General features: G+C 40.9%; 2 protein-coding genes and 1 long non-coding RNA gene across 6 annotated transcripts in view; 1 reads left to right on the top strand and 2 right to left on the bottom strand.

Moving 5' to 3' along the window:
* Nucleotides 1–708: 708 nt before the first annotated feature.
* Nucleotides 709–8084, bottom strand: LOC133652259 (transcription factor 7-like). 2 transcript variants are annotated; one of them, XM_062050809.1, is made up of 7 exons: nt 7996–8084; nt 6237–6401; nt 2529–2693; nt 1980–2056; nt 1823–1891; nt 1586–1745; nt 709–1458 (listed from the first exon to the last, which is right to left on the bottom strand). In XM_062050809.1, exons 2-7 carry the CDS (start codon nt 6387–6389, stop codon nt 1360–1362), a joined length of 723 nt encoding a protein of 240 aa, XP_061906793.1. In that variant the 5' UTR covers nt 6390–6401; nt 7996–8084; the 3' UTR covers nt 709–1359. The 2 variants fall into 2 exon arrangements, with proteins under 2 accessions (XP_061906793.1, XP_061906794.1); XM_062050810.1 differs by having other exon boundaries at nt 1586–1730.
* Nucleotides 8085–8867: 783 nt separating this feature from the next.
* LOC133652261 (uncharacterized) lies at nt 8868–25843 on the bottom strand. The gene is made up of 4 exons (XR_009826554.1): nt 25639–25843; nt 23606–24306; nt 16954–17082; nt 8868–14582 (listed from the first exon to the last, which is right to left on the bottom strand). It is a non-coding gene; the product is annotated as an uncharacterized LOC133652261 (long non-coding RNA).
* LOC133652257 (transforming acidic coiled-coil-containing protein 1-like) overlaps nt 25262–26336 on the top strand; it is a 69450-nt gene continuing 68375 nt past the window's right edge. Inside the window, exon 1 of one of the 3 annotated variants that reach the window (XM_062050802.1) lies at nt 25262–25334. In XM_062050802.1, the coding sequence (XP_061906786.1) occupies nt 25295–25334 (40 nt within the window). In that variant the 5' untranslated portion in view covers nt 25262–25294. Of the gene's footprint in view, nt 25343–26336 lie in introns of all 3 variants that reach the window. The other 2 variants (XM_062050803.1, XM_062050806.1) reach the window with 2 other exon arrangements.

The raw sequence follows: 26336 nt of genomic DNA, 5'->3' as shown, positions 1-26336 counted from the left end.
TATTTTATTAATTTATCAGAGATTTAATGTCACTTTGATTTACGTTTAGAGAGAGTTGCTCACACTGTGAATCACGCCGAGTACATTAGTTTAGTAACTAATGTCTAGGTATCAACAGCTGTTTTTTTGTTTTTTTTGCTGAATCAGGTTCATAAGCCAATCAGAACAGAGATACCAATGCAGAGTTATATGCCAACAGCACTTCCCTTTTAAAGAGTACGTAATGCAATGTATCAGCTCTGAAATTGAATTGTTGGTCGGAGCTTTAACGTTAACTTTTTTTAATCTTAATGGACTTCAATTGGGACTTAAATATACATAGAATAATTTTCAACAACCATTTAACCTCCAAAGACATTTACCAAGAGACTTGGCTGACAATGTGCACCTCTCTGGGAGGGCCGTGACCCTGTAGACCCTTCCACGTGCTGCATCTCCACTACTAGCATTTGAGGGCCCAACAGTCACCATGCACCAGCTCACCCTGCAAACTTGTGTTGCATGATGTGCACCTTCAACCCCCCAAACATAAATTCACACATCTATAGTTTGTACAAAAAGACAAATATTTTTTTATTAAAATACTAAATCATAAAGTCATAAATTACCACAAAAAGTACAAAATATAATGTAATATGTATATACAGTATATGCATAAAAATGAATAAATACAATATGATTATATATTTATATGAAGTGCAAACGTTTTTCAAATACTAACTGCCAAACTCTCTCTTCCCTCAACACACTCTCAAAACTATATACATTTATACATAAAAACGACACCAGAATATGAACAAAATACAAACCTGTACATTATGTATAACTCTATCAAGAAGCTCCCCTAGTGGTTAAGGCCTTAAACAACCATGTTTAAAGTTAAAAGTTAAAGTACCAATGATTGTCACACACACTAGGTGTGGTGAAATTTGTCCTCTGCATTTGACCCATCCCCTTGATCACCCCCTGGGAGGTGAGGGGAGCAGTGGGCAGCAGCATAGCCGCACCCGGGAATCATTTTTGGTGATTTAACCCCCAATTCCAACCCTTGATGCTGAGTGCCAAGCAGGGAGGTAATGGGTCCCATTTTTATAGTCTTTGGTATGACCCGGCCGGGATTTGAAATCACAACCTACCGATCTCAGGGCGGACACTCTAACCACTAGGCCACTTATGAGCTGAAACAGTTAACTACTGTTGTTGCTATTGTTGTTGGTGAGCATCCTGTCGGACCTTTACTGGTGGCCGGGTAGGGTGGGTGATGATGATGGGGGGGAGGGAGAGTCATGGATAACATGTTTTGCAGTCACTTCCGGCAAATCATAGCCACGGCCCGATTAATCTTGGCAAGCCAGTATTTCATGCCGTCAAAGTGCTGCTACTGCTCCTCCTGCGACGTAGCTCTTCATCAGCCATTTTATAATATTTATTCTGTTCATCCATTGTCATTGATCTCCACTGTGGACACAACAAACATGATAATTAGTAAAGTGCTCCTCCACCTTTTTGCGACTAAAGCCTATTTTCAGTGACTGCTGTCATCCAGCCACATTATTTCCTTACATGGTCGAAAGCTGTGACTTACTATCTGGCCTAGGATGGTGTTGACTTCGGTGCTCCTTTTGACGTTCATGCCCGCCGCCACGCTTTGCCTGTTCTCTTTCAAGAACATCATGAAGGCATTGGGCGGTTTCTTAATGTGGTCCTCTTTTTCATGCCTCTTCCTCCTTCTGCAGAAAGATGGTCTAAGCACACACGTTCCATTTCTTTGTTTATAAAGACACTGCCATTCAACATGAAAGAAGAAAAAGCCCAAACTTACTTTGCCTTGGAGGGTTTTGGTGCAGGTGCAGTGACTCGAGGGGCTGGCAAGATCTCATAGACCACCATTCTGTTCCGACATGGACACGTGTTATTACAAAGGTGCAAACAGGGCTTATATGTGTTTTAATGGATGCCTATTTGTGTGCGTTTCTTACATCGTTCTGATGGGGTGGAGATTTTTTAACGACAAGTTGATACCTGGGTGCAGCGTATTGGCGGCTGTGGTGGACATCTGGAAACATAAACACACACACACAAGTGTTAAAATTGAGTGTAATGATGTCATGTGTCTACTGCACAGGCTTCACTTAAAACACATTGGTGTATCTATTTTGACAGACATTTTGCTGAATGTCCTTGATTGGCAATGGAGGAAAGGAATATGTGTATGTGTGTGTGTGTGTGGCTACAAAAGTTTCGGTTTAATGGTAATTTTGCATTAAATGTATTGTACCATATAGCATAGCACATGTAACCATGTGCTTTAGACTGCTTGCCAAGATTCAACAGCGCCCTTGCTGGTTGCAGTCAAGCAGTGCATTAAACTTTACCCCTATTTTCTTCAAGATCAGTTGTAGATGAAGATTATCAGGAGGAAAGGAAGAGAGACAAGTTATAGTTTGTTAAATATGTATTGTTTTTTCTCTAATGAGACCCGCTTGTTGATGTGTCAGTAAAAGCATTTTTATTTGTGATCTACTCACTAGGTTGTACGAGTCCAGCTGAGCAGGCTCCAGGGGGCACGGAGGAGTAGGAGGAGGCGAGCAGTCTTCAATAACCTTCTTAAGGGTGCTGCTGATCTCCTCCCATGTCATCCCCTCGATGGCACCCTGGAATGTGTCCACGAGCTGTTCCATTGTTAAAGGTCTCTGTTACACACAAATGACACAAAGAAGACTATGAGACATTTTGGTCAGGTTAAACAACACACACTACATTATACTTTGAGATCTATGCTGGCAGGGGGCTTTTACCCCTGGTAGCTCTAAGCAAGCCAGACAGGTCAAAGGCGAGAGACCAGGAAAACCCAGTCCACTTAGCTGGCCTGGCAGAAGGGGCTGGTAGGCTGAGTTCAGGGCGTGTCTGCTGTCACAGTACCTGAATTGGCCCGTCTCAGCCGCCCGGTGAGCAGAAGAGCACATCGCCAATGGTCACGGGGCAATAGACCTAGATAGTTGGTCACTGCGGGGCAACTTACAAACTACACCAACTCTCACACACTTCCGTTGGAACCTGCAGTATAGTCCAGAGGTGTAAGTTTGTCTTGGGCAAGCATGCTTTCAAAAAAATCTGCCTCGGCACTCTCCGTTATGCATGAGCATCTGTTCTCTCCATGAATTCAAATATTATGCCTCTACGACTGGCAACTCGGGAGCGCTCTGTTCTTAAGAGCGCTGTCGTTGCTCAGCAAGGCCCGCGTACACGCTAGGTGACCTTTTAAACATGTTAATGTAAAATGTAAATGGGTTATACTTGTATAGCGCTTTTCTACCTTCAAGGTACTCAAAGCGCTTTGACACTATTTCCACATTCACACACACATTCACACACTGATGGCGGGAGCTGCCATGCAAGGCCCAAACCACGACCCAACAGGTGCAAAAGTGAAGTGTCTTGCTCAAGGACACAACGGACGTGACGAGGTTGTTAGAAGGTGGGGATTGAACCAGGAACCCTCAGGTTGCTGGCACGGCCACTCTTCCAACAGCACCACGCCGTCCATCCCGAAACATCCTGCAACTGCCACATATACATCCATTGCATGCTGGAATGTGCGCTCCCTTGGCATTGGATCTGAGATGGACTGTGCCTCACCTCGCAAATCAGCCCTCATTGATGCAGAACTACTTTGCCTCAACATCTCCATCGCTGCCCTTAGTGAAACCTGGCTGACCGGCGTTGGCTCTGTCCAGGAAAAAAACTACACCTTATTCTGGAATGGTTTCCCAGATGGCGACAGACCAATGCATGGCGCTGACTTTGCAATTCAAAACAAGCTCTTGCTCTAAGTGGAAAAACCTCTCTCTATGCCTCTCCTCACTGCGCCTTCACAAAAACTCTGGCCCACTCACAATCATAGCCACTTATGCTCCTACACAGACTTCTGACCTGTATCCAATAGAAACTTTCTACAATCAACTGAGCTCCATTATTCAAAAGACCCCCTCAACCTTGGGGACTTCAATGCCCGAGTGGGTGTGAACTCAGAGCATGGCCCGACATCCTGGGAGACCATGGTCATTGCAACATGAATGACAATGAACAACGTCTGCCGGAACTCTGCAGCACACACCAACTCTGTCCCCTATTCCTTCTTTCAGGCTCAAACTCCTCTAAAGTTACCTGGTGTCACCCTCATTCTAAATGCTGGCACCAACTTGACCATGTGCTGGTGAAGCGTGAGCACTTAAAAGATGTAGCACACTGCCGATCACACCATTCAGCAGACTGTGACACTGATCACGCCCTTGTATGCTGCAAACTAAGGTTGACCCCAATGAAGCTTCATCACGGTAGGCCCAAGCCCACTCCTCACCTGGATGTTTCTGCTACCAATGCTCCTGCACTGCACCGTGCATTCCAAGAAGTACTTGTGTCTGGCTATGCCACCTCATCACTGCATGCAGATAACACTGATCCATCCATCTCACCTGCGGACATCTCTGCCTAGCAGCACTTCCACTCTTATCACCACGAAAACTGCATTCTCCACCTATGGAACGCTATCCAGGTCACAGCCAGACTGGTTCAAGGCTCATGCCAGCCTGCTACGACCAGCAATTGCCTCAAAGTGCTCAGCCAGACTGTCTTGCTTGCAGCATAACACTCGCTCAAATAAGGCAGCATGGAGGCAGGCATGTCACAATGTCCAAAAGGCCACTCGTATTGCCATGCAAGAATACTGGAACACACTATTTGACCGTATCGAGTCATGTGCATCCAGTGGCAACATCAGAGGCTTCTTCATAGGCCTGAAAGAAGCTTTAGGCCCAGTCACCAAAAAGTCCTCACCCCTCTGTTCTCGAGCTAGTAAATCCCTAACTGATCTGGAATCTCATCTGACACGTTGGGCTGATAATTTTAGCATTCTCTATGGCCAGTCTGTCACAGCCAACACAGTGGCAATAACTGCTGCTGTCCCTGAGCTCCCCCCTCTGACTGACCTGGATGCTGAGATCACCATTGAGGATGTCAAATCTGCCATAAACGCCCTTAAAAACAAGTCTCCCGGAGCTGACGGCCTCCCTTCTGAGGTTTTTAAGGCAGGTGGGGATGCAATCATGTCTGTTTTACACCAACTGTTTGTGTCTTGCTGGAACAATGGATATCTCCCAGATGTCTTAGGAGACGCTAACATCTTCACCATCTATAAAAACAAAGGGGACCGTGTAGACTAGTGATGGGTTGATGAGGCGTGCAACAACAACCTCTGTTTCCGGTGTTTGTGGACTTGACTGAGGCCTTTGACTACATCAGCCGATCTGGACTCTTCTTTGTTTTGCAAAGACTTGGTTGCCCCCTAAACTGCTGAAGAGGATGACTGAATTTCATGATGGCATGAAGGCAATGGTACAACTACAACTGCTCTGCACATCTTTTGACTCTCCATGTCAAGAGTTCGGCCTGCAGATTAGCTTAAAAAAGACAGTTGTCCTTGACCAACCTGCAACCCTTAACCCTGCTATCTCCATCTCCAACACACCTCTATCTGTGGAGGACAAATTCACCTACCTGGGATCCACAGTCTCCAACACCAACAACCTTGATGCAAAACTTGACATGCGCATTGGAAGGCCATCGTCAATTTTTAGCAAATTGAGAAAGCGTGGCTGGCACAACTAGAACCTTTCCTTGCTCCTTAAAGTACGTGTATACCACACGTGTACTTAGTACCTTACTATACGTATCTGAGTCATGGACAACATACCGCAGGAACGAACATCACCTCAATGCGTTTAATTTCCGCTGCCTTCGTTCCATACTGGGCATTTGTTGGAAGGACCATGTAACCAACTCACTCATACTACAGAAAACGGGCTCCTGTGACCTGTACACAATTCTTAGCCAAAGCCATGGATGACGCTTGCGTCCCCAAACTCTTATTGTATGGCGAACTAGCCAATTCTCCGCGCAAACAAGGACGTCCCCGCCTATGTTTTAAAGATGTAATCAAGAGGGACCTGAACTATTTCTCCATCAACATTGACAACAAGAAGGCTCTTGCAAGTGAAATATCCAACTGGCGTGCAGCAATTAACAAAGGCTGCAGAGTCTCTCAAGAGGCATACAAGTTATTCTTGGAAGCGAGACGCTTAACACGGGAAGCAGTTTGTCGCATGCGACAGGAACGGCCATAGTAGTAGTAGTAGTTGATGTGTCAGTAAAAGCATTTTTATTTGTGATCTACTCACTAGGTTGTATGAGTCCAGTTGAGCAAGTTCCGGGGGGCAAGGAGGAGTAGGAGGAGGCGAGCAGTCTGCAATAACCTCCATAAGGGTGCTGCTGATCTGCTCCCATGTCATCCCCTCGATGGCACCCTGGAAAGTGTGTAGAAGCTGCTCCATTCTTGAAGGTCTCTGTTACACACAAAAGACACAAAGAAGATTATGAGACATTTTGGTCAGGATAAACAACACACACTACATTATACTTTGGTGTCAAGGCGCCCTCTATTGGCATTAAAACCCACAACACTCTGACTCCTATCATATAATACTCTGATTTATTAAAGGGGCTGTTTGCAAAATGTACACAGATGCCTATAGAGGGCGCTAACTTTCCAATGTATTTTACACAGTATATCACTCCCTCTTAAGCAGTGGTCCCCAACCTTTTTGTAACTGCGGACCGGTCAACGCTTGAAAATTTGTCCAATGGACCGGAGGGGGGTAAGGACTGTATCCCTGCAGACTGTATTGGTCTATATTGATATATAATGTAGGAACCAGAAATATTAATAACAGAAAGAAACAACCCTTTTGTGCGAATGAATGTAAATGGGGGAGGGAGGTTTTTTGGGTTGGTGCACTCATTATAAGTGTATCTTGTGTTTTTGATGTTGATTTAATAAAAAAAAAAAATATTTGATTAAATCAACATCAAAAACACATGATACACTTACAATGAGTGCACCAACCCCAAAAACCTCCCTCCCCCATTTACATTCATTCGCACAAAAGGGTTGTTTCTTTCTGTTATTAATATTTCTGAAATTAATTATAATGTTTTTTTTTTTTTTAATTAAATTTCTTGTGCGGCCCGGTACCAATCGACCCACGGACCGGTACCGGGCCGCGGCCCGGTGGTTGGGGACCACTGCTCTTAAGGCTTCTCGTACATTTGACGTAATAACCGTTCTAACACATGGCACGCGCATGCGCAAATCGTTTCTCTTGGACTGCTTTTGTATGTGTGCAGACGCTCCCCACCAATCATTTCATTAGGGCTGGTTAAACATCCATCCATCCATTTTTTATCGCTTGTCCCTTTTGGGGTCGCGGGGGGTGCTGGAGCCTATCCCAGCTGCATTCGGGCGGGAGGCAAGACAAGTCGTCACCTCATTTGCCAATTTATTGTTGCCAATCAACCTATCCCCAGGTGTATGTCTTTGGAGCCCCCGAGCCCGGGGATCGAACCCAGAACCTTCATATTGTGAGGCACATGCACTAACCCCTTCTGTGTCACTTTGTAGTCATATGACATAGAGACAATTGTCAAATAAATGTGCTGTGTTAAATCACCAATGGTAAAATAAGCTAGCCGGTGGTGTTCCGTTATGGGTTTTGCTTTGAAAAATGTTTCTGTGAGGAAGTTGCAAAAAGCACCTTTAAGTTTTTATTATTAAAAACAACATTTTCACTTGCTTATCTTTCAAACACCAACGTGGACTTATACAGTTTGAGTTGGAGTAGATCGTTATACAACTATGCTGAACAACGACGACGACCGTTACATGTCTTATGTAGGAGTAATTGCATGTTTATACTTTCAAACCCAAATATATATTTCAAGCATATATTTTATAGCATTGAGTTTGAGATATGTTGAGTTGTGGCAACCACTGAGAAGGTCAGTAAATTGTTATCTATTACCGTTGGAAATCAAAAACGTTTAAAAAGTTCATTTGATGGATGTGTGTTGCAATAACATGTTTTAGAAACAGTTACCTACCTAATCTTCCAAAGTGTGATTGTTCTGATGCTCAGGTGGATCAACTAGAATATGCTACCTTAACGTTCGATGAAGAGCACGTTATAAATTTTCTTCAAATTTAAATCTCCACAGAAGCACTGCCTACGTCACGAACGTACCATCGTCTGCATTGATTGGTCGGGAATATGTACGATCCTCCAACTTTCTATATCGCTCGTTCTCATTGGGTCAATGATAGCCAATCCGAGCCGGCTTTGGGAAAGATGCCCAAACTGAGACTGGTTGCCAGCCAATCACAGGACACAACTGACAAACGAACAATTACTGTAACGTCAAATCCCCTCCCCCCAGCAAAAAAAAAAAAGGAACAGGCGAAGATGCAAACTCCACTGGTGTCCAAATCCAACAGGGATTCTAACCATCGATCTCCGGACTGAGGCCATCATGCTTACTACTAGGCCAAAGCTGGAGAATGAAGGCCTTAGTACGGCCCTTGTCATAATTAAACATTAAGATGTGTGCGTTGTCATATAATGCTAAAACAGCATGCAGATGTTGAGTAAACAATTGTACTTGTCAGAAGACCAAGTATAAACCAATCGGAAGAAAATATTGGTTAAATGTAATGTTTTATTACAATAGAAATAAATTAATGGTATAATGCCAGTTTTCTCTTGCCCACCCTAACTTAAAATTAAAAAAAAAAAAGTGTAATTAGTCATTTTAATGTGTCACAAGGCACATCAATTTTCCAAAGGCAATGTTCAAGCATTTTTTTCCAAATATAACTTTATTTACACACAAACATGTCATTACACTTAATCAGACACACTTGTGTACAGATGGAATCAACCATATTATAAAAGTATAATTGAAGAACAAGACACAATTAAAACGAACAAGAAGTAGATGAAGAAACAAGTTTAAACATTTATACAAAAAAAAGAAAATGCATGCATTTTTGGTCTATCATTTAAGGGGATTTAAAATCAATCAATCAATCGATCAATGTTTATTTATATAGCCCTAAATCACAAGTGTCTCAAAGGGCTGTACAAGCCACAACGACATCCTCGGTACAGAGCCCACATACGGGCAAGGAAAAACTCACCCCAGTGGGACGTCGGTGAATGACTATGAGAAACCTTGGAGAGGACCGCATATGTGGGTAACCCCCCCCTAGGGGAGACCGAAAGCAATGGATGTCGAGTGGGTCTGACATAACATTGTGAAAGTCCAGTCCACAGTGGATCCAACACATCAGCGAGAGTCCAGTCCACAGCGGGGCCAACAGGAAACCATCCCGAGCGGAGACGGGTCAGCAGCGCAGAGATGTCCCCAACCGATGCACAGGCTAGTGGTCCACCCAGGGTCCCGACTCTGGACAGCCAGCACTTCATCCATGGCCACCGGACCTATGCAACTCCCCCTCGCAAGGGACAGGGGAGAAGAGGAGAGAAGAAAAGAAACGGCAGATCAACTGGTCTAAAAAAGGGGGGTCTATTTAAAGGCTAGATTATACAAATGAGTTTTAAAATGGGACTTAAATGCTTCTACTGAGGTAGCATCTCTAACTGTTACCGGGAGGGCATTCCAGAGTACTGGAGCCCGAATGGAAAACGCTCTATAGCCCGCAGACTTTTTTTTGGCTCTGGGAATCACTAATAAGCCGGAGTACTTTGAACGCAGATTTCTTGTGGGACATATGGTACAATACAATCGGCGAGATAGGCTGGAGCTAAACCGTGTAGTATTTTATACGTAAGTAGTAAAACCTTAAAGTCACATCTTAAGTGCACAGGAAGCCAGTGCAGGTGAGCCAGTATAGGTGTAATATGATCAAACTTTCTTATATATTATAAATATATATATATAAATACAATTTAAAGTTATTTTTAAAAGTAATTATGTCTTTAGATATTTAGCTTTATGGACATAGAATTTGGCTCGACAATACAGTTATGAGATTCCTTCTTTTCATGTTTGGAAAAGGCATATCAAAAATTAAACAGAATTCAAACAGAAATTAATTGTAAGTGAAGTAAAAACAGGTTTTAACCAAGAATGAAGACGTATCGTTCCAAAACAGTTTCATTTCAATACATGATAAAAACATAGTCTGTGGTGTACCACAACAAAATGTACACACTTTGTCCATGTTGAATCGACGCCTCAAAAACCATATAGGTTAGATGTTGTGACTATCAGGTTTTACAGAAATGAACAAGCAGGGGCCTCATGTATTAAGAGTTTTGTGGATTTCTGACTAAAAATTAGTGTATGGTTAAAAATCCAGAAAACATCATACACACAATTCAGATGTACTAAAGTGTGCAAGCGTATAAATCCAAGCCAAAATATCCACGGCCTGTAGAAATGTGCGTACACCAGCCATGAAGTTTGTGCGAGGCACTGCACATTTCCACATTCAGTAAAGTTCACTCTTGCTAAATGTCAACTTTGCTGTGAAAAAGCCAGTACACCAGGTTGTTGTGTGTAATACATGAGGCCCCTGCTCAGTTGGCTCAAAAAGGTGGGGAATAACTTTACTAACTGTCATGTTTTTGTGTCTACAGTGGAGATCAATGACCATGGATGAGCAGAACAAATATTATAATATGCCTGAGGGGGACCAATGTTGTCGCAGGAGGAGCAGCAGCAGCAAGTGTCAACTGTTCCAGCTCACAATACAAAACACTATGCGGTTGTTTAGGGTCACAACCACTAGGGGAACTACAGTACTTACAGTATCATATTTTGTTCATATTGCAGTGATTATCGATATGTATATATGTCCTGGGTATAACAATAAACTGGATCCAGGTGGAGTAGGGATGTCGTGTGTGGGATCAGGGGCACCCCCACCTGATACCCATAAAAAGTGCACAGGTGACTGTTGCCAAAAAATCTGTGACTGTTGAGTGCGATCGGCGCCACAAAACCGAGCAGGCCCTTAGGCTTCTAGGGTTTTGGAACCTTCAAGTCCAAGTTGTCTTACAACTGGTGATTGAGAACAGCGCCAGTTGGGCTGACGCAATGTAAAAGTCAACCAGCAGCTCGCTGTAAGCACCCTAACCAAAACCAACACGTCTCATGCAGCTTTTGGGAGGCTCCCCAAACGTGGCTTCCTAAACCATAACCTTAGTTTCCACACCAAAATCATTGTGTTCTGAGCCATCGTTCTTTCTGCCCTTCTGTATGGCTCTGAAGTGTGGCTTCTGTATCGACGGGATGTGAAAGCTGGAGCGTTTCCAACAGCAAAAACTTTGTGTGATCCTAAATATCAAATAGCAAGACCTCGTCACCAATGAATTTGTCTGAGGCAACCGCCCGAGCATCGAGGCAAAGATGGCACGATACAGCCTCCGCTGGACAGGACACGTCAGAATGCCCACAACCCGACTTCTTCGAATCCATTTTACCACTTGTGTGTGTGTGTGTTTGTGCCTCTAGATGTCCACCACAGCCGCCAATACGCTGCACCCAGGCATCAACCTGTCGTTAGAAAATCTCCATCCCATCAGAACGATGTAAGAAACACACAAATAGGCATGCATTAAAACACACACGCCCTGTTTGCACCTTTGTAATAACACGTGTCCATGTCGTAACAGAAAAGTGGTCTATGACATCTTGCCAGCCCCTCAAGTCACTGCACCTGCACCAAAATCCTCCAAGGCAAAGTAAGTTTGGGCTTTTTCTTCTTTCATGTTTAACGGCAGTGTCTTTATAAACAAAGAAGTGGAACGTGCGCTTAGACCATCTTTCTGCAGAAGGAGGAAGAGGCATGAAAAAGAGGACCACATTAAGAAACCGCCCAATGCCTTCATGATGTTCTTGAGAGAGAACAGGCGAAGCGTGGCAGCTGGCATGAACATCAAAAGTAGCGCCAAATTCAACACCATCCTGCGCCAAAGTCAACACCATCCTAGGCCAGATAGTAAGTCACAGCTTTTGACCATGTAAGGAAATAATGTGGATTGATGACAGCAGTCACTGAAAATAGGCTTTAGTCCCAAAAAGGTGGAGGATCACTTTACTAATTATCATGTTTGTTGTGTCCACAGTGGAGATCAATAACAATGGATGAGCAGAACAAATATTATAACATCGCTGATGAGGAGCTACGTCGCAGGAGGAGCAGCAGCAGCACTTTGACAGCGTGACGAGCAAAACGCTCACACAAACAAGGCGTCCCACAGGGGTCGGTTCTGTCGCAGCATAAAGTATTTATTTTCTACGTCGACGACCTTCCCACCACTATAAACACCTCGCAGGGTAATCTTTTTGCAGACGATGTAGCAGTTTGGGTTCGAGACAACAACCTGAAAAGAGCGCAGCAAAGACTGTAGCAGCTTTTGCGCAAAAGTGAAGGTTGGAGCGGACGTTTAAAGATGGAATCTGTCGGCATAGAAGTCGGAATGTACCTTCTTTTTCACAAACATTTATGAACCCCAAATTCCTGAGAGTGGCATATGACCATCAGTTAACCTTTACCACCCATGCAGCAATTGTCAGCCTAACAACGACTGACTGGGGTTATGACAAAGTTTCCCCCAGAGCTACATACATCACCAACGGGAGATCTTCGGTTGAGTAAGAGGCAGCGGCCTGGTTGCCCTGGACATCAACTTCTACGATTCAAAAGCAGGAGACTTGCCAACGATTTGCGGGCCGAGGGATAACGTGACATGTCAAAACGACACCAGCTGAGGCGATACTGACGGAAGCCGATCTCCCAACCATAGAGACCAGGGCCACCCAATTGGATGCCATTGCGATGGCAAGAAGTCCCTGCAAATGGCTTCAACAAATCTCAGAAACCAAACCGCTGTTGCAGAGGTGCAACATAGAAACAAAAAGTCCAGTTGGTGCTCCCGAGCTACTCCCGCCATGGCTTAAGGTGGGCCACCACATCTTCGAGTTGTAAGGGAGCAAGTTGGGAGAGACTGAAAGAGATAAGACAACGGGCAATGAAGCGACTGGAAAAGAACTGGAGTACCTATGACGTCACACTACATCGATGGGTCTGCTACAAACGGTAATGCAATAGGCGGCGGGGGCATCAAAGTGGCCATCCAAGTGATCCCACGACCCACCGTTCTTTCGCCATACCAGCTGGCAATTGAGGATGATTCTTCCAAGCTGAATTGAAGGCGGTCAACGCTACGCAGGAAGTAGTTAGGGAAAGCCATTCCGTACTGCTTCATCTCCAGAACACTCACCCCTCCAACGACAAAAGTGACATACTTAAAACCTTTTTTGACCTTAGAGCAAGGGGGAGCCAGGTTAGTGTCACTTAGTGTCCAAGCCATTGTAGTATTTTGCTGGTAATGACCTCGCTGACCAGGACAGGGAGGGCGCACGCCTGTACCAATCCAATGTTGACTCTCACTACCATTTAGCCAAAGCAGCGGTCAGACGGTGGACAGGGGCCGGTCCTATTCAGCACAAACAAACAGGGAGAATCTATGGTCAACGGGGAAAGAAGATCAACCGCACCGCGGTCAACAGTCTCTCCAGACATGAACAGGCAACGCTTGGCCGACTACGCAGTGGGCACCATCCCAACTTGAAATATATAAAAATATCGCAACTTGTATCCGGCACATGACCCAGAGGAGTCTCCACACGATGATTTGGCGACCACCTGAAGGCCCCTCTCCTCCGCTACAACATTGACCATGCCAACTGGGAGACTGTTGCCGAAGATCGCCCTGAGTGGAGACGCACCATCATTTAAGTAACCGGCCGCATGGAAAATTAACAACGTTGTAAGGCAGAGACCAAAAGACAACAATGCAAAGAAAGACTTCCTTTTCCCCGCTCACCACCCACACCTGTTCCCGTCTCTTCCGCTCTGCTCTGGGCTTGAGCAGCCACATCAGACAACGTCACCCCAAAAAGTGCAATTATTGAGACTCAAATGATCTGTTATAGAATTAAAATCACTTGGACATGAGTGACTACCTAGAAATTGTTATAGTTTTGTGCATGTAATGAGGGAAGGCCGGTTTGGGGGTTAGTATTTGAAGAATTTATGCACTGCAGAATATATATGTATGTTTGTAATGGGTTATTTGGACGACCTATTGGTCACGAGACAAGATACTGAAATGCACATGAAAAATCTAGACAAAGTGTTGAAAAGACTAGAAAGCCCTAATTCAAGAGCTAAGATAAATGTGCTTTCTTTCAACAGTGTGTCATATTTGGGACATGTCATTGATGCAGAAAGGATTCACGTTGCAGTTTCTAACTCCACCACTGACTGACGTCATTTCACTGTTGAGTTACTATTGAAAGTTTATACCAAATTGGATGGATTCAGAAGTTTGAGTGCCATAGGATGTGACACCTATTGCATTAAATGAGCAGTATAGTGTGGTGTGTGTTGTATCCTGACCAAAATGTATGTCTTCTTTGTGTCTTATGTGTAACAGAGACCTTCAAGAATGGAGCAGCTCATGCACACATTCCAGGGTGCCATCGAAAATATGACATGGGAGGAGATCAGCAGCACCCTTATGAAGGTTCTTGCAGATTGCTCGCCTCCGCCTATTCCTCCTTGTCCCCTGGAACCTGCTCAAATGGACTCGTACAACCTAGTAAGTAGATCATAAATACAAAATGCTCTTACTGACATATCAACTTGTGAGTCTCATTAGATGAAAAAACAATACATACATAAAGCAATTGAGGCAACATTAAATGCATTGCTAGGCTGCAACCAACAGGGGTGCTGTTGAATTAGTTTTAGCCAACAGTCTGAAGAAGAACGTCATAACATCTGCTATGCTATATGGTACAATATATTTCATGCAATGCAATCAATCAATTAAACCTAAATGTTTGTAAACACACACAATTCATTTTCCACACAACCAACCAAGGACATTTAGCAAAATGTATATCAAAAATGTATTTTAATATAGCCCGTGCTGCTACCCAGCGGTCTCATCTATCAAACTGAACATGGAAATGTGACTAACTGTACAAAATTAATTAACCTTCATTTATTCAAATAAATGGTTGTGATTTTATATATTACATCATTTGCGTGGGAAATACCTAATGCAACTTTTTGGCCCACATAATGAAGATGTTGTTGTGCCAGTCCCATTCAATTACTTGTATTGCTTGGATTTTCATGACATCACGTCCGGTTCATTAGATATGTGTGGTGGTCAAGCAGCGTCTGTTATCAATGGGTACTAGGAGCCATTTAGCCTTTCTCGAAGAAAAATATCCTATGCTTGCGTTGTTTTTGGCTGTACGAAGAGTTGAAATCGCGAAACGGATAAACGTTAGGGCTGTGAATCTGTGGGCACCACACGATTCGATTCAATTCTTGGGGCTAACAATTCGATTCAGAATCGATTGTTCATTCAAAATTAATGCTTTTTAATAACATTTTGTGCCAGTTTTATGATTAACTACATTCCTCCATAAAATAGATAAACAGCTGTTACATTTCTATATTACTTAAAGAAAACTGGTTTTGTTTAGTAAAATTCTCCCCAAACATTTAATGAAGTCAAATACAAATAAGGCAACAAGAGAAGTATCCAACACTTCTCATTTTTGTACAGCAGATATGGCCATTTACATAAACAATATGAATTGTTTGAGTGGCTGCACAGGACAGATAAAAAAAAAAAAGTGTGTTAGTTTGTTAAATAGATTTGCAGTCACGGGTGTCGAGCTGTCGGGTGCTAGTTTGTTAACATGAACGCGTCCTCGCAAGACGCAAAGATGACAAACACGATGCATATTTATCCGGCAGAGTCTTAATACCAATTTCCTTGACCCAGGCATACACAAAGAAGTTAGACCTTCATGTTTTTGCAAGTTTTCATCTGTTTTGTCGTGTAGAATGACATCGGAGCACAAGATAGTTCAACATGTCTGGGAACTCCACCGACGGATAATCCTTGATTTCACTCGACAAATCTTTTTTTGATAAAGTATAGGGATCTATTCTATTGCATAGTTGGATTATTTGCTCGTATCTGCTTTTTGCAGGAAAATCTAGGCCCCTTGCTTACCCATATAGATTGCGCACTGCTTGCTGTACAACAGCCATTTTAGCTTGGTTGACCACCGCTTTTTTTCCACTTCTGAGGAGAAGTCACGTGTTGGAATACAAGCAATTGGATCTCCCTCACTGACCACTATTAAAATTAGACTTAAAAGCACGCTGCACCTGTCACTCACAAACATTGCTGAACTTGCTGAAAGTTAAGTTTAAACCAAAAAATCCAACACCACCACCACCAGATAACTTATGTTACCATCAGTGGTTTAACAGAACATTTATATTTTAAAAATATCAATCTAGAAATTTTGGTTGTCAGTCCCAGGAATTTGTCTGCCGTTCACACGTACAAGCAGGAAGCGCATACACAAGTAAAACACTCTTTGTAAAACACAAGGATGGTGAGTCAGTTTTCATTCCGTGTGTTTTATTCAGTGTTTCCATGTGATGTTTAGTTTTGTATTTGTTTTGTACTGAGGTCTAAAGAAAACCTCTTTAGTATGAAGCTAAATTTGAAGCTCTCTCCAACAATTGAACTTCAGAGTAGAATCTTTATTTACTTCATCTAAATGTGTCCAAAATGTCATCTTTGATGTCTTGACATCAATACCCATGTTCTGATTGGCTTATAAACCTGACTCAGCAAAAAAATCCAACCTGTTCATACCTCAACATTTTGTATTAAATTAGTTTATTATGTGAAGATTCTAAGTGTGAGCATACCTCACATAACGCACAAATCAAAGTGACAGCGCACTGATAAATTAATAAAACATGATCAACACAAATAACATTCATACCTTCTTAACTTGCTAGAAATTACTACTTGACATATTTTTACAGTGACATACGATATGTGTGCAAAGCTTGTTCTGGGAGTACACAAAGTCTTTTTAGTCCAATAGCAGTGAAATCAATAATTATGAGGATTCTCCTACCTGCAGAGAGGATAATGGAAGGCTGGATTTTGTGCATGTGACTCCATCTGGGTTGTCCTTAGCAACAAGGTGTTGAACCTCGCTGATGCTCTGACACTTCCGTCCTTCTTAACGTAATGTAGTGTGCGGCTGTGGAGAGCAGCAAGAGACAAGCCTGTTAGTGTGAATTGGTAAAATGAGGAGAGTTTAAAATTATTACTTTTTATTCATTAAGTTACCAATGGAAACAATAAAAAATATACCTCTTTAAAATTACAATCAGGGCTTGAATATTTATGTATCCTACCATATAGGGGTGTCTCCACACAACTGTTTTACTTCGATACGATTCTGAAATTAATCAAAATGATATCAGCAAAATTCTAATACTTACTTTTATTATTTTGTAGTGTAGAATGTTAGAAAAGGCTAAATTAAGTGAATTAGCTCCGAGAACAATTGTAGGTATGAAAAACATGAACTCTATACAGTCTTCAAATTGAGGTGGAAATTAGTTTTTGCCGACACCTAGTGGCCACAATTCAGGTAAATTGAATGATACGGACACTGTTGTTACTGGATACATTCTAATACGCTTGAATCTTTGTATCTGTAAGTAATAGGCAACTATAATTATTTGATATTTAATATTAATATTGACAAATGTGATGTTTTAGACAGCAATGTTGGTCCATTTAAGACACTTATAATGTATGTCTAGCTTGTGAGCTATTTTGTTCCTAGCTGTTGTGTAGCTCCTAGTAGCCTATAGCCTACCATGTTTGGCCTCCCTGACTAGCTTTGCACAAGCAAACACGCTGCAGGACTACTTGTATCAAAACTTATAATCAGACATTATAGATACTAATCGATATCATCTGACACTTGTTTTTTGCTGATATTGGATATCCAATATCAGCATCGGATTGGGACACCCTTACTATTGTATATTCTGATACTACAATAATACAATGAAAAAAAAAGGATAATGTTTTACATGATATGAATCATTACGGAATTGGAGGACATTTTTGCTTCCAAACTAAAGCAAATAAACACAATTTTCTGTTAAATAGTCACCAATAACATGTACTAAATTGGCTCATCTGAGCGAAATGCATATTTTTTTTAATTAGAGGTCTTATTGGTTAATGTTATTTGTGGCATCCCTGTTACCAACATTCAGGTACAGTACTTAAAACTGAAAAGGCTGAAGTTAGCTTTCGATTCCACAGCCTCCGATTCGAATGGTGGGCAATACTGATTGTTGATACCAGACTGATACTTTTTACTTGAAATGTCATGATAATTAAACAATTGTATCAGTAATGTAAATTGACAAAAAGCAACTAAAAAATACAAATACATGTTATTTAAAGATTAAATAGATGGATGGACTGCGTGGGTTCCCTCCGGGTACTCAGGCTTCCTCCCACCTCCAAAAACATGCACCTGGGGATAGGTTGATTGGCAACACTAAATTGGCCCTAGTGTGTGAATGTGAGTGTGAATGTTGTCTGTCTATCTGTGTTGGCCCTGTGATGAGGTGGCGACTTGTCCAGGGTGTATCCCGCCTTCCGCCCAAATGCAGCTGAGATAGGCTCCAGCACCCCCCGCGACCCCAAAAGTGACAAGCGGTAGAAATGGATGGATGGATGGATGGATAACAACGTTTGTAATTTGTGATACCTTTCACCTATTTTTGAAATTGCAATAAAGGCACATTGAACTATTTTTAAGGCATGTAGACCAGGGGTTGTATTCCTAAAGATTCTTAGTGCGAAGAGTTCCTCCTAGTGGCCAAAATCTAAAAAAAAATTCTTAGAATCATGATGTTTTCTTAGAATTTCCCCTAAAAGTGAAGAGTAGATCATAGTAAAGATAAAAGCTATTCCTAAAGAATGCTAGCTCTCAAGATAGTTCCTAAGGTGAGATCTGTTAAGAGCAGGAAAGAGGACTTTTAGGTGGCTTAGGAGTTCCCTAAGCAGAGGACAAAATGAAGGACGGACGGATATTCTCCAAACACTGGATGACAGTGAATTATTTGAAACGCTACAGACTGCAATCATGTTTGTGGTTGATCTCATTAGAGATGCACTTACCAACGCCACAGTGCAATACCACCCAACATGAAAACAACCAACACTGCGTCTTACAGACCGGTCAGCAATCACAAACATTGATGAAAGCCAATTCATTTTACCTTCGTAAATACCAAATTGAGTTGAAATGTTGAAAGTGCAAAAATTTGGATTTTTTACGATAATTTGGTTTCTTGTGTTTCCTGTCTTACAGACCGGTCAGCAATCACAAACATTGATGAAAGCCAATTCATTTTACCTTCGTAAATACCAAATTGAGTTGAAATGTAGAAAGTGCAAAAATTAGGATTTTTTTTACAATGATTCGGTTTCTTGTGTTTCCTTATCGATTCTTATTTGGAAAAAATGAGAAAAAAAGGTGGATTTGCATCAATTTTGTTTAGTTTAGGAGGTAACATTACCTTATAAAGCCTACAGTGAGGTCTCAAGAGGCACATACATAGCATAGAATTTTATTTTTTGGGGGAAAAAATAAGACATTAATATTCTTCTGTTAAATAAAAATAAAAAAACATGTGGAAATTATTCAAGAATGGAACATTTAGTAACATGTGATATGAACTCATTACATGCAAAGTGAGATACGTCAAGCCTTTATTTGTTACAACTTTGATAATTATGGCTTACAGCTTTTGAAAATCTCAGAAAATGTAGGGTTTTCAAAATTGTAAACTATGATTATCAAAATTATAACAAATAAAGGCTTGCCATATCTCACTTTTCATGTCAATATCACATATTAGTTTCACATATGAAGTTAATTGCTGACATGAATTGACTTTTACTCAATATTCTAATTTTTTGAGTTTCACCTATATAATATGACTGAGTGAAAATCTGGTGGGAGGAAAACAAGCAACTATTCTCTGACTCAGTGTTGGCGCTAGGAATTTTCAAAATGCGGTCCCATCAAGTCATAAAAATGGGGTCCCACAGTAAATTTTTGGGGTCCCACTTTTTTGTAAGCGTTTTGAAAACAAATGATAAATGTATGCATTATCCTGTTATATCTCACATTGTATATTGTGTTTTGGAAAAAGGTTGTCATAAATGTTACTTAATTCATTAAAAAATAATACAAAAGAAAATAAATTTGTATGCATATGCAAATGTATTCAGATATAAACATTCATTCACATTCTTCTTTCCTTCTATATCTGTATTTAACAAGTTGTAGGTTTATTTATTTCAGTATAAAAGTGTAAAAAGTTTTTTGCTTCGGTCATGAAATGATAATGGTGTGCCAGGGCATACATACATTATTAAATCTCTGGGGCCGTACTCATCAAGCTTCTTAGAATTACTCCTAAGAAGTCTGCTAAGAGTTGACTTAAGAGTAAATAAATTATTCGCTGAAAGCTGCACTTAAAAGTTAGTTATCAAGCGTCTTACTCACACTTTCAGCGAAGTGTAGGACTGAATCTTAAGTGTCACACTCAGAGCTGAATTACGACATTACTATGTGCCGTAAACGGAATTTTAGGTGACGTCATTTCTGTGTCCATAGAAATGACCAATCACGGAAGGGAATCCGTTGTCTAAGAATAAAGAAATATCTTGGAAATATTTAAGTGGACAATGAGAGTGTATATTTTGACAATAAACTACAAAATAATACAAAACAAACTAGTCCCCGCCGGCACTCACGTTACCGCTCCCTCTCTTCTGTCGCCCACACACTCACTGACGTCACTCACCTCACGGCCACATACATACGCTACTGTCATAACATTTTCTTTCCAATTCATTAATTAGGCAACTAATTTGAAACTGGTGTGGGTGGCTCTATATATACTAGCCCACTGCAGACACATGCAGAAATAAACAAGGAATCGAAAAGTATTAAATCTGTGACAAAAATAATATCCGCTCTGTCTAAACGATACTGTTTGATCAGCTGCTCGTCATCAAAAAAAAAAAAAACATTGTTCCGTTCCCTGAACGTTCGCGCACGTCTCTCTCGCCTCAGTGCCATCCCCTGCTGGCAACTCCTAACCACTTAAGACACCTCTGAAGGTCTCTTAAATATCGTGGAGAGTGGGAGTGATTCTTAGACTTAAGAACGTTGATAAAAAGCTTTTATTCTTAAGTTTGAGAGTAGGACTAAATTTCGCAAATTCTCAGGACTTAAGTGTAAAATGGCACTCTAAGAAGCTTGATAAGTACGGCCCCTGGAGTCTACATCAACTTCAGATCTGTGAATTCTAAGTTTTTTTTATTTTTATTTGTTTTTTGTTTAATAAGATAAGAGCGCACCGGCGGAAAGCGATAAGCGATAAAAAAAACAAACAAGCAAACTGGAGCTTTGACCCGGAGAAGGCAGGGTCGGTAAAAACAAAACAAAAAACTCTGCGTCCCAGGGACGCGTGGACTTACGGAAATGCGCGTCCTTTCTGAAAAACACACAAAAAGTTCACCTACCAAATATTAGGAGTGTTCACTGTAGCAAATATGCGCAAGCTTTTGACCACAAACTTAGTCACTGTCCGTTGACATTCGTCTAGCGGCAGACATGAAATGGGGCGGGTACTGCCCGCCTCGGAGCCAGTTACAATCAGTTTCTTGTCATGCTCATCTAAATGATAAGGCATTCATTTCAATTTAACAAATAATAGCGCTAACATGATAGGCGGTGAGTTAGTACCTGATGTATTCCGATGACGTGTTAGCGTTACTGCTGCCTGGTATGTGATCGGTGCGGTTCAAAAACGTGACTTTCATTTATAGTTATTGCATTCTGTCTGTTCAGATGTTTCAGTATATTGCTCTTATGTCCTCCTCTTGATGAAATAGTAATCTCGCCATTATTACAAGTAGTGATGTTGCCATTTTTTCTTGTAAAACGTTTTGTTTCGCCCGGGCGCCGCCATTTTGTGATCTGACGTCACGTCACTGAAGAATCGTTAAAGGAACCGTTTGGAAAAATGGCAAGTGATTTCAAGCAATTGATACACTGGGAACCGGTTCTAAACAAGAACCGGTTTTCGATTCCCATCCATTATGGCAATTATGAGAATACAGTGCAAGTGGGCCTAAGTTTTCACACATCTTTTAGGATAATTTAAAAGTACTTAGTAGTTATCCTACTATTATTTTAACAGATATATTATGTTATGTGAAATATTATTTACAAATACACAGTCTTTATAAGATTAGATTCTATGATTAAGTTTATCGATTTGAGGGTCCACCTTCTGCCCAATATCACCAAAAGTAAAAAAAAATTATCTAACTTTTAGGATCAACTAATCACAGCTTTTAAAAATGATGAAATGTGATGAAGGTTTTACAAATCAAAAAACTGTGTTTTTATGAATATTCACAATCTTCCAGGTTTGAGAGGTATAGGTTTTTAATACGGACCTTCACTAATCTGGGGCCGTACTTATCAAGCTTCTTAGAATTACTCCTAAGAAGTCTGCTAAGAGTTGACTTAAGAGTAAATAAATTATTCGCTGAAAGCTGCACTTAAAAGTTAGTTATCAAGCGTCTTACTCACACTTTCAGCGAAGTGTAGGACTGAATCTTAAGTGTCACACTCAGAGCTGAATTACGACATTACTATGTGCCGTAAACGGAATTTTAGGTGACGTCATTTCTGTGTCCATAGAAATGACCAATCACGGAAGGGAATCCGTTGTCTAAGAATAAAGAAATATCTTGGAAATATTTAAGTGGACAATTGGAGTGTATATTTTGACAATAAACTACAAAATAATACAAAACAAACTAGTCCCCGCCGGCACGCTACCGCTCCCTCTCTTCTATCGCCCACACACTCACTGACGTCACTCACCTCACGGCCACACACATACGCTACTGTCATAACATTTTCTTTCCAATTCATTAATTAGGCAACTAATTTGAAACTGGTGTGGGTGGCTCTATATATACTAGCCCACTGCAGACACATGCAGAAATCAACAAGGAATCGAAAAGTATTAAATCTGTGACAAAAATAATATCCGCTCTGTCTAAACGATACCGTTTGATCAGCTGCTCGTCATCAAAAAAAACAAAAAACATTGTTCCGTTCCCTGAACGTTCGCGCACGTCTCTCTCGCCTCAGTGCCATCCCCAGCTGGCAACTCCTAACCACTTAAGACACCTCTGAAGGTCTCTTAAATATCGTGGAGAGTAGGAGTGATTCTTAGACTTAAGAACGTTGATAAAAAGCTTTTATTCTTAAGTTTGAGAGTAGGAGTAAATTTCGCAAATTCTCAGGACTTAAGTGTAAAATGGCACTCTTAAGAAGCTTGATAAGTACGGCCCCTGGTCTATGCGCCTAAAAATGGTTACATGTGTCTTTACTGCATTTGGACAAATTAATGAAAATTGTCAGAAACCATAAACATTTGTTATCACTCTTCACTTTGTTCTTGTTATTTTTGCACTAGTGGCAAAACTATGCAATGATCATGACATTTCAAGTAAAAAGTATCAGACTTGGTAATGCTGAAGCCGATTTCAGCATCTTCAGCATATTTATGATTTATTTGGGGTAAGCACGCCAATTACGTCAAAATAACTTGTCTACAAATTCCACATTTGCAGCTTCGAGTCGTTTTTACCTCAATCTATGGGCTTCCGTCTGCTCCAACATTTCACCCTCTTCTTCGTGCTGGCATCTCGAAGCAGCAGTTAATCCTTTGTTCATTCAGCTTCAAAAAGATACGGTTGTGAATCCTCATTTGTCCAAAAATAGTCGTCTTTGTTGTTTGTTACCGAATCTCCCATGATTAGAACAAACACAAGCGTTTTGTATTCAGAAGTAGGAACAAACTGGAAGTCGGACACGCGCTGCTATGGAAACAGAAATCATTGCGTGGAAGAAGTCAGTCCTGGAAATTATTAAAATAATCAATACACGGTAAGTATTGTACATATTACATATTGTTAGGGACGTGTCTGTTACTACATTATATATTGACTTGCAGTGTGTATACAAAACGTTGATGGGTGGGTTTTGAAATTGTCTTAGAGGGCTTTTAAGGCTACAATGGTGACTCCCAACAAGCCTTTTTTATTATCTTCCATCCATCCATTTTCTTCCGCTTATCTGAGGTCGGGTTACGGGGGCAGCAGCCTAAGCAGAGAAGCCCAGACTTCCCTCTCCCCAGCCACTTTGTCCAGCTCCTCCCGGGGGATCCCGAGGCGTTCCCTGGCCTGCCGGGAGACATAGTCTTCCCAACGTGTCCTGGGTCTTCCCTGTGGCCTCCTGCCGGTCGGACGTGCCCTAAACACCTCCCTAGGGAAGCGTTCGGGTGGCATCCTAATAAAAAAAGACATGTGTTCTTTTTTCTCATAATGGTTGTGAACGATAGGCAAAAAAGAAAAAAAAAGAAAGTACAATTCCCCTTTAACTATGGTGAGAAATGTGTGTCGTTTAAATGCAACCAACCAAGAAAAAGATTTTTAACTAAAAATAATATTTGTAACTTGTATTTGGGGATATATTTTTGAAATTATGAAATAAAGTTGAAATTATGAGCTAAAAAGTCAAAATTATCAAATTAAAAAAATTTAACTGTAAAAATTATGAGATAAGAAAGTCATAATTATGAGACAAAAAAAGCCAAATGAATTAATGAGATAAGGAAGTTAAAATTATGAGATAAAAACTCGTAATTGAGGTAAAAAGTTGAAATCAAGAGATAAGAAATGTATAATCATGAAATAAAAGTCACAATTATGAGATACATTCAAATTTATGAGAAAAAAGATATAATTATGAAATAAAGTCGAAATTATGAGATAAGAAAATCATAATTATTGGGCAAAAAGTCACAATTATGAGATAAAGGGCGAAATTATAATATCCATCCATCCATTTTCTACTGCTTGTCCCTCGAAATTATAATATAAACATTTAAATTATGAGATACAAGTAATAGTTATAGGAAAAAAGTCGGAATTATGATTTAAGAAAGTTAAAATCATGAGATAAAGAGTCATAATTATGAGATAAATAGTCAAAATTATGAGATAAGAAAGTCCATCAATCCATCCATTTTCTGTTATAATTATTAAATAAAAAGTCGAAATAATGTGATAAAAAAGTCCTAATTATAAACAAAAAGAGTCGAAATTATGAGATAAAGTCATAATTATGACATAAAAAGTCGTAATTATGAGAGAAAACGAGTAAAGAGTGAAATAATCAAGTATGTGCGGCAGGATAGATCCATCATGCCAGCTAGCGGTGATTAGGCTGTTAGCATATCACGGCGTGGGGCCCATGGTGGGGCCGCCCTATAAAGATGGGCCGTGTTACCAAGCACGTCTTTGTTACGTCAACAAGTAAGTAGGTAAGGCCGCTGCAAACCATTACTTTGAAGCACGTCATGCGACTGAAAGCAAACTTTTAAATACCCAGCAAACGGCCAGGACGACATTAGCCGACCAGGAAGTAGGCGTAGCCCACCATCGAATCAATTGCTAGAAGGGATTAACACCGGCTAACAGCTGGACGCGCTCTTCTTACTAATACACTGGGATGACAAGATATGAACAATTAGAGGACATATATGCGCTTGGCCTACAGCTAGTACATTAATTATTAAATCAAGGGCAAAGTGGACTAAAAAAGGGGAAATTAACTCACAATATTTCTGTCAGCTGTAGAAGAAAAGGTAAAAAATATATATATATATAGAAACGTTCATTAAAAACGACGTTGAAGTCACAGATGAACAGGACATATCTAAAGAAATCGTCCCTTTTTACCAAAATATATGAGATCGTATATAAAAAAAAAACTATTTCCTCGAAGGTAATTAGCAAAAATATTGCAACATGTTTGTTTCTTACGACAGTGACGTGTGAAGTCGTAAATAGTTTCCCCCGCACCTGTGTAAAGTGTTGAGTAGATAATAACGTACATTTTATAAGGGTACGCAGCATCGAGCGCTACTGCCTACTGGCGTTGACGAGACGCGGGGCCGCCATCTTGGAGTGGTGATCCGCTCCACTCAGTGCAATTCATTTGGCAGGAGCAATGAACTGTCAGCGCATTTAATTCATTTTACCTCACTGAATACCACTGATTTTGACGCGGTTTTTGGTCATACGTGTAGCTATGATAAAGGACACATGTTTTGGCGTGTTTTATTATTCATAGTTTGCTTAACAGTAATAGAATATTCTTATATGCTATAAATGACCAGACGTCCGAGATCACAACTGGGAATATAAGCCCAGCGAAGGGAGGGAAAAAACGGTCAGCTATTTTTAAATTCAAGAAACAATATGATTAGGTTATATATATATATATATATATATATATATATATATATATATATA

The sequence above is a fragment of the Entelurus aequoreus genome, linkage group LG06, assembly GCF_033978785.1.
Source record: "Entelurus aequoreus isolate RoL-2023_Sb linkage group LG06, RoL_Eaeq_v1.1, whole genome shotgun sequence".
Taxonomy (NCBI): domain Eukaryota; kingdom Metazoa; phylum Chordata; class Actinopteri; order Syngnathiformes; family Syngnathidae; genus Entelurus; species Entelurus aequoreus.
Note: the sequence above shows the minus strand (reverse complement) of the source record. Positions and strands in the feature narration are given on the sequence as shown.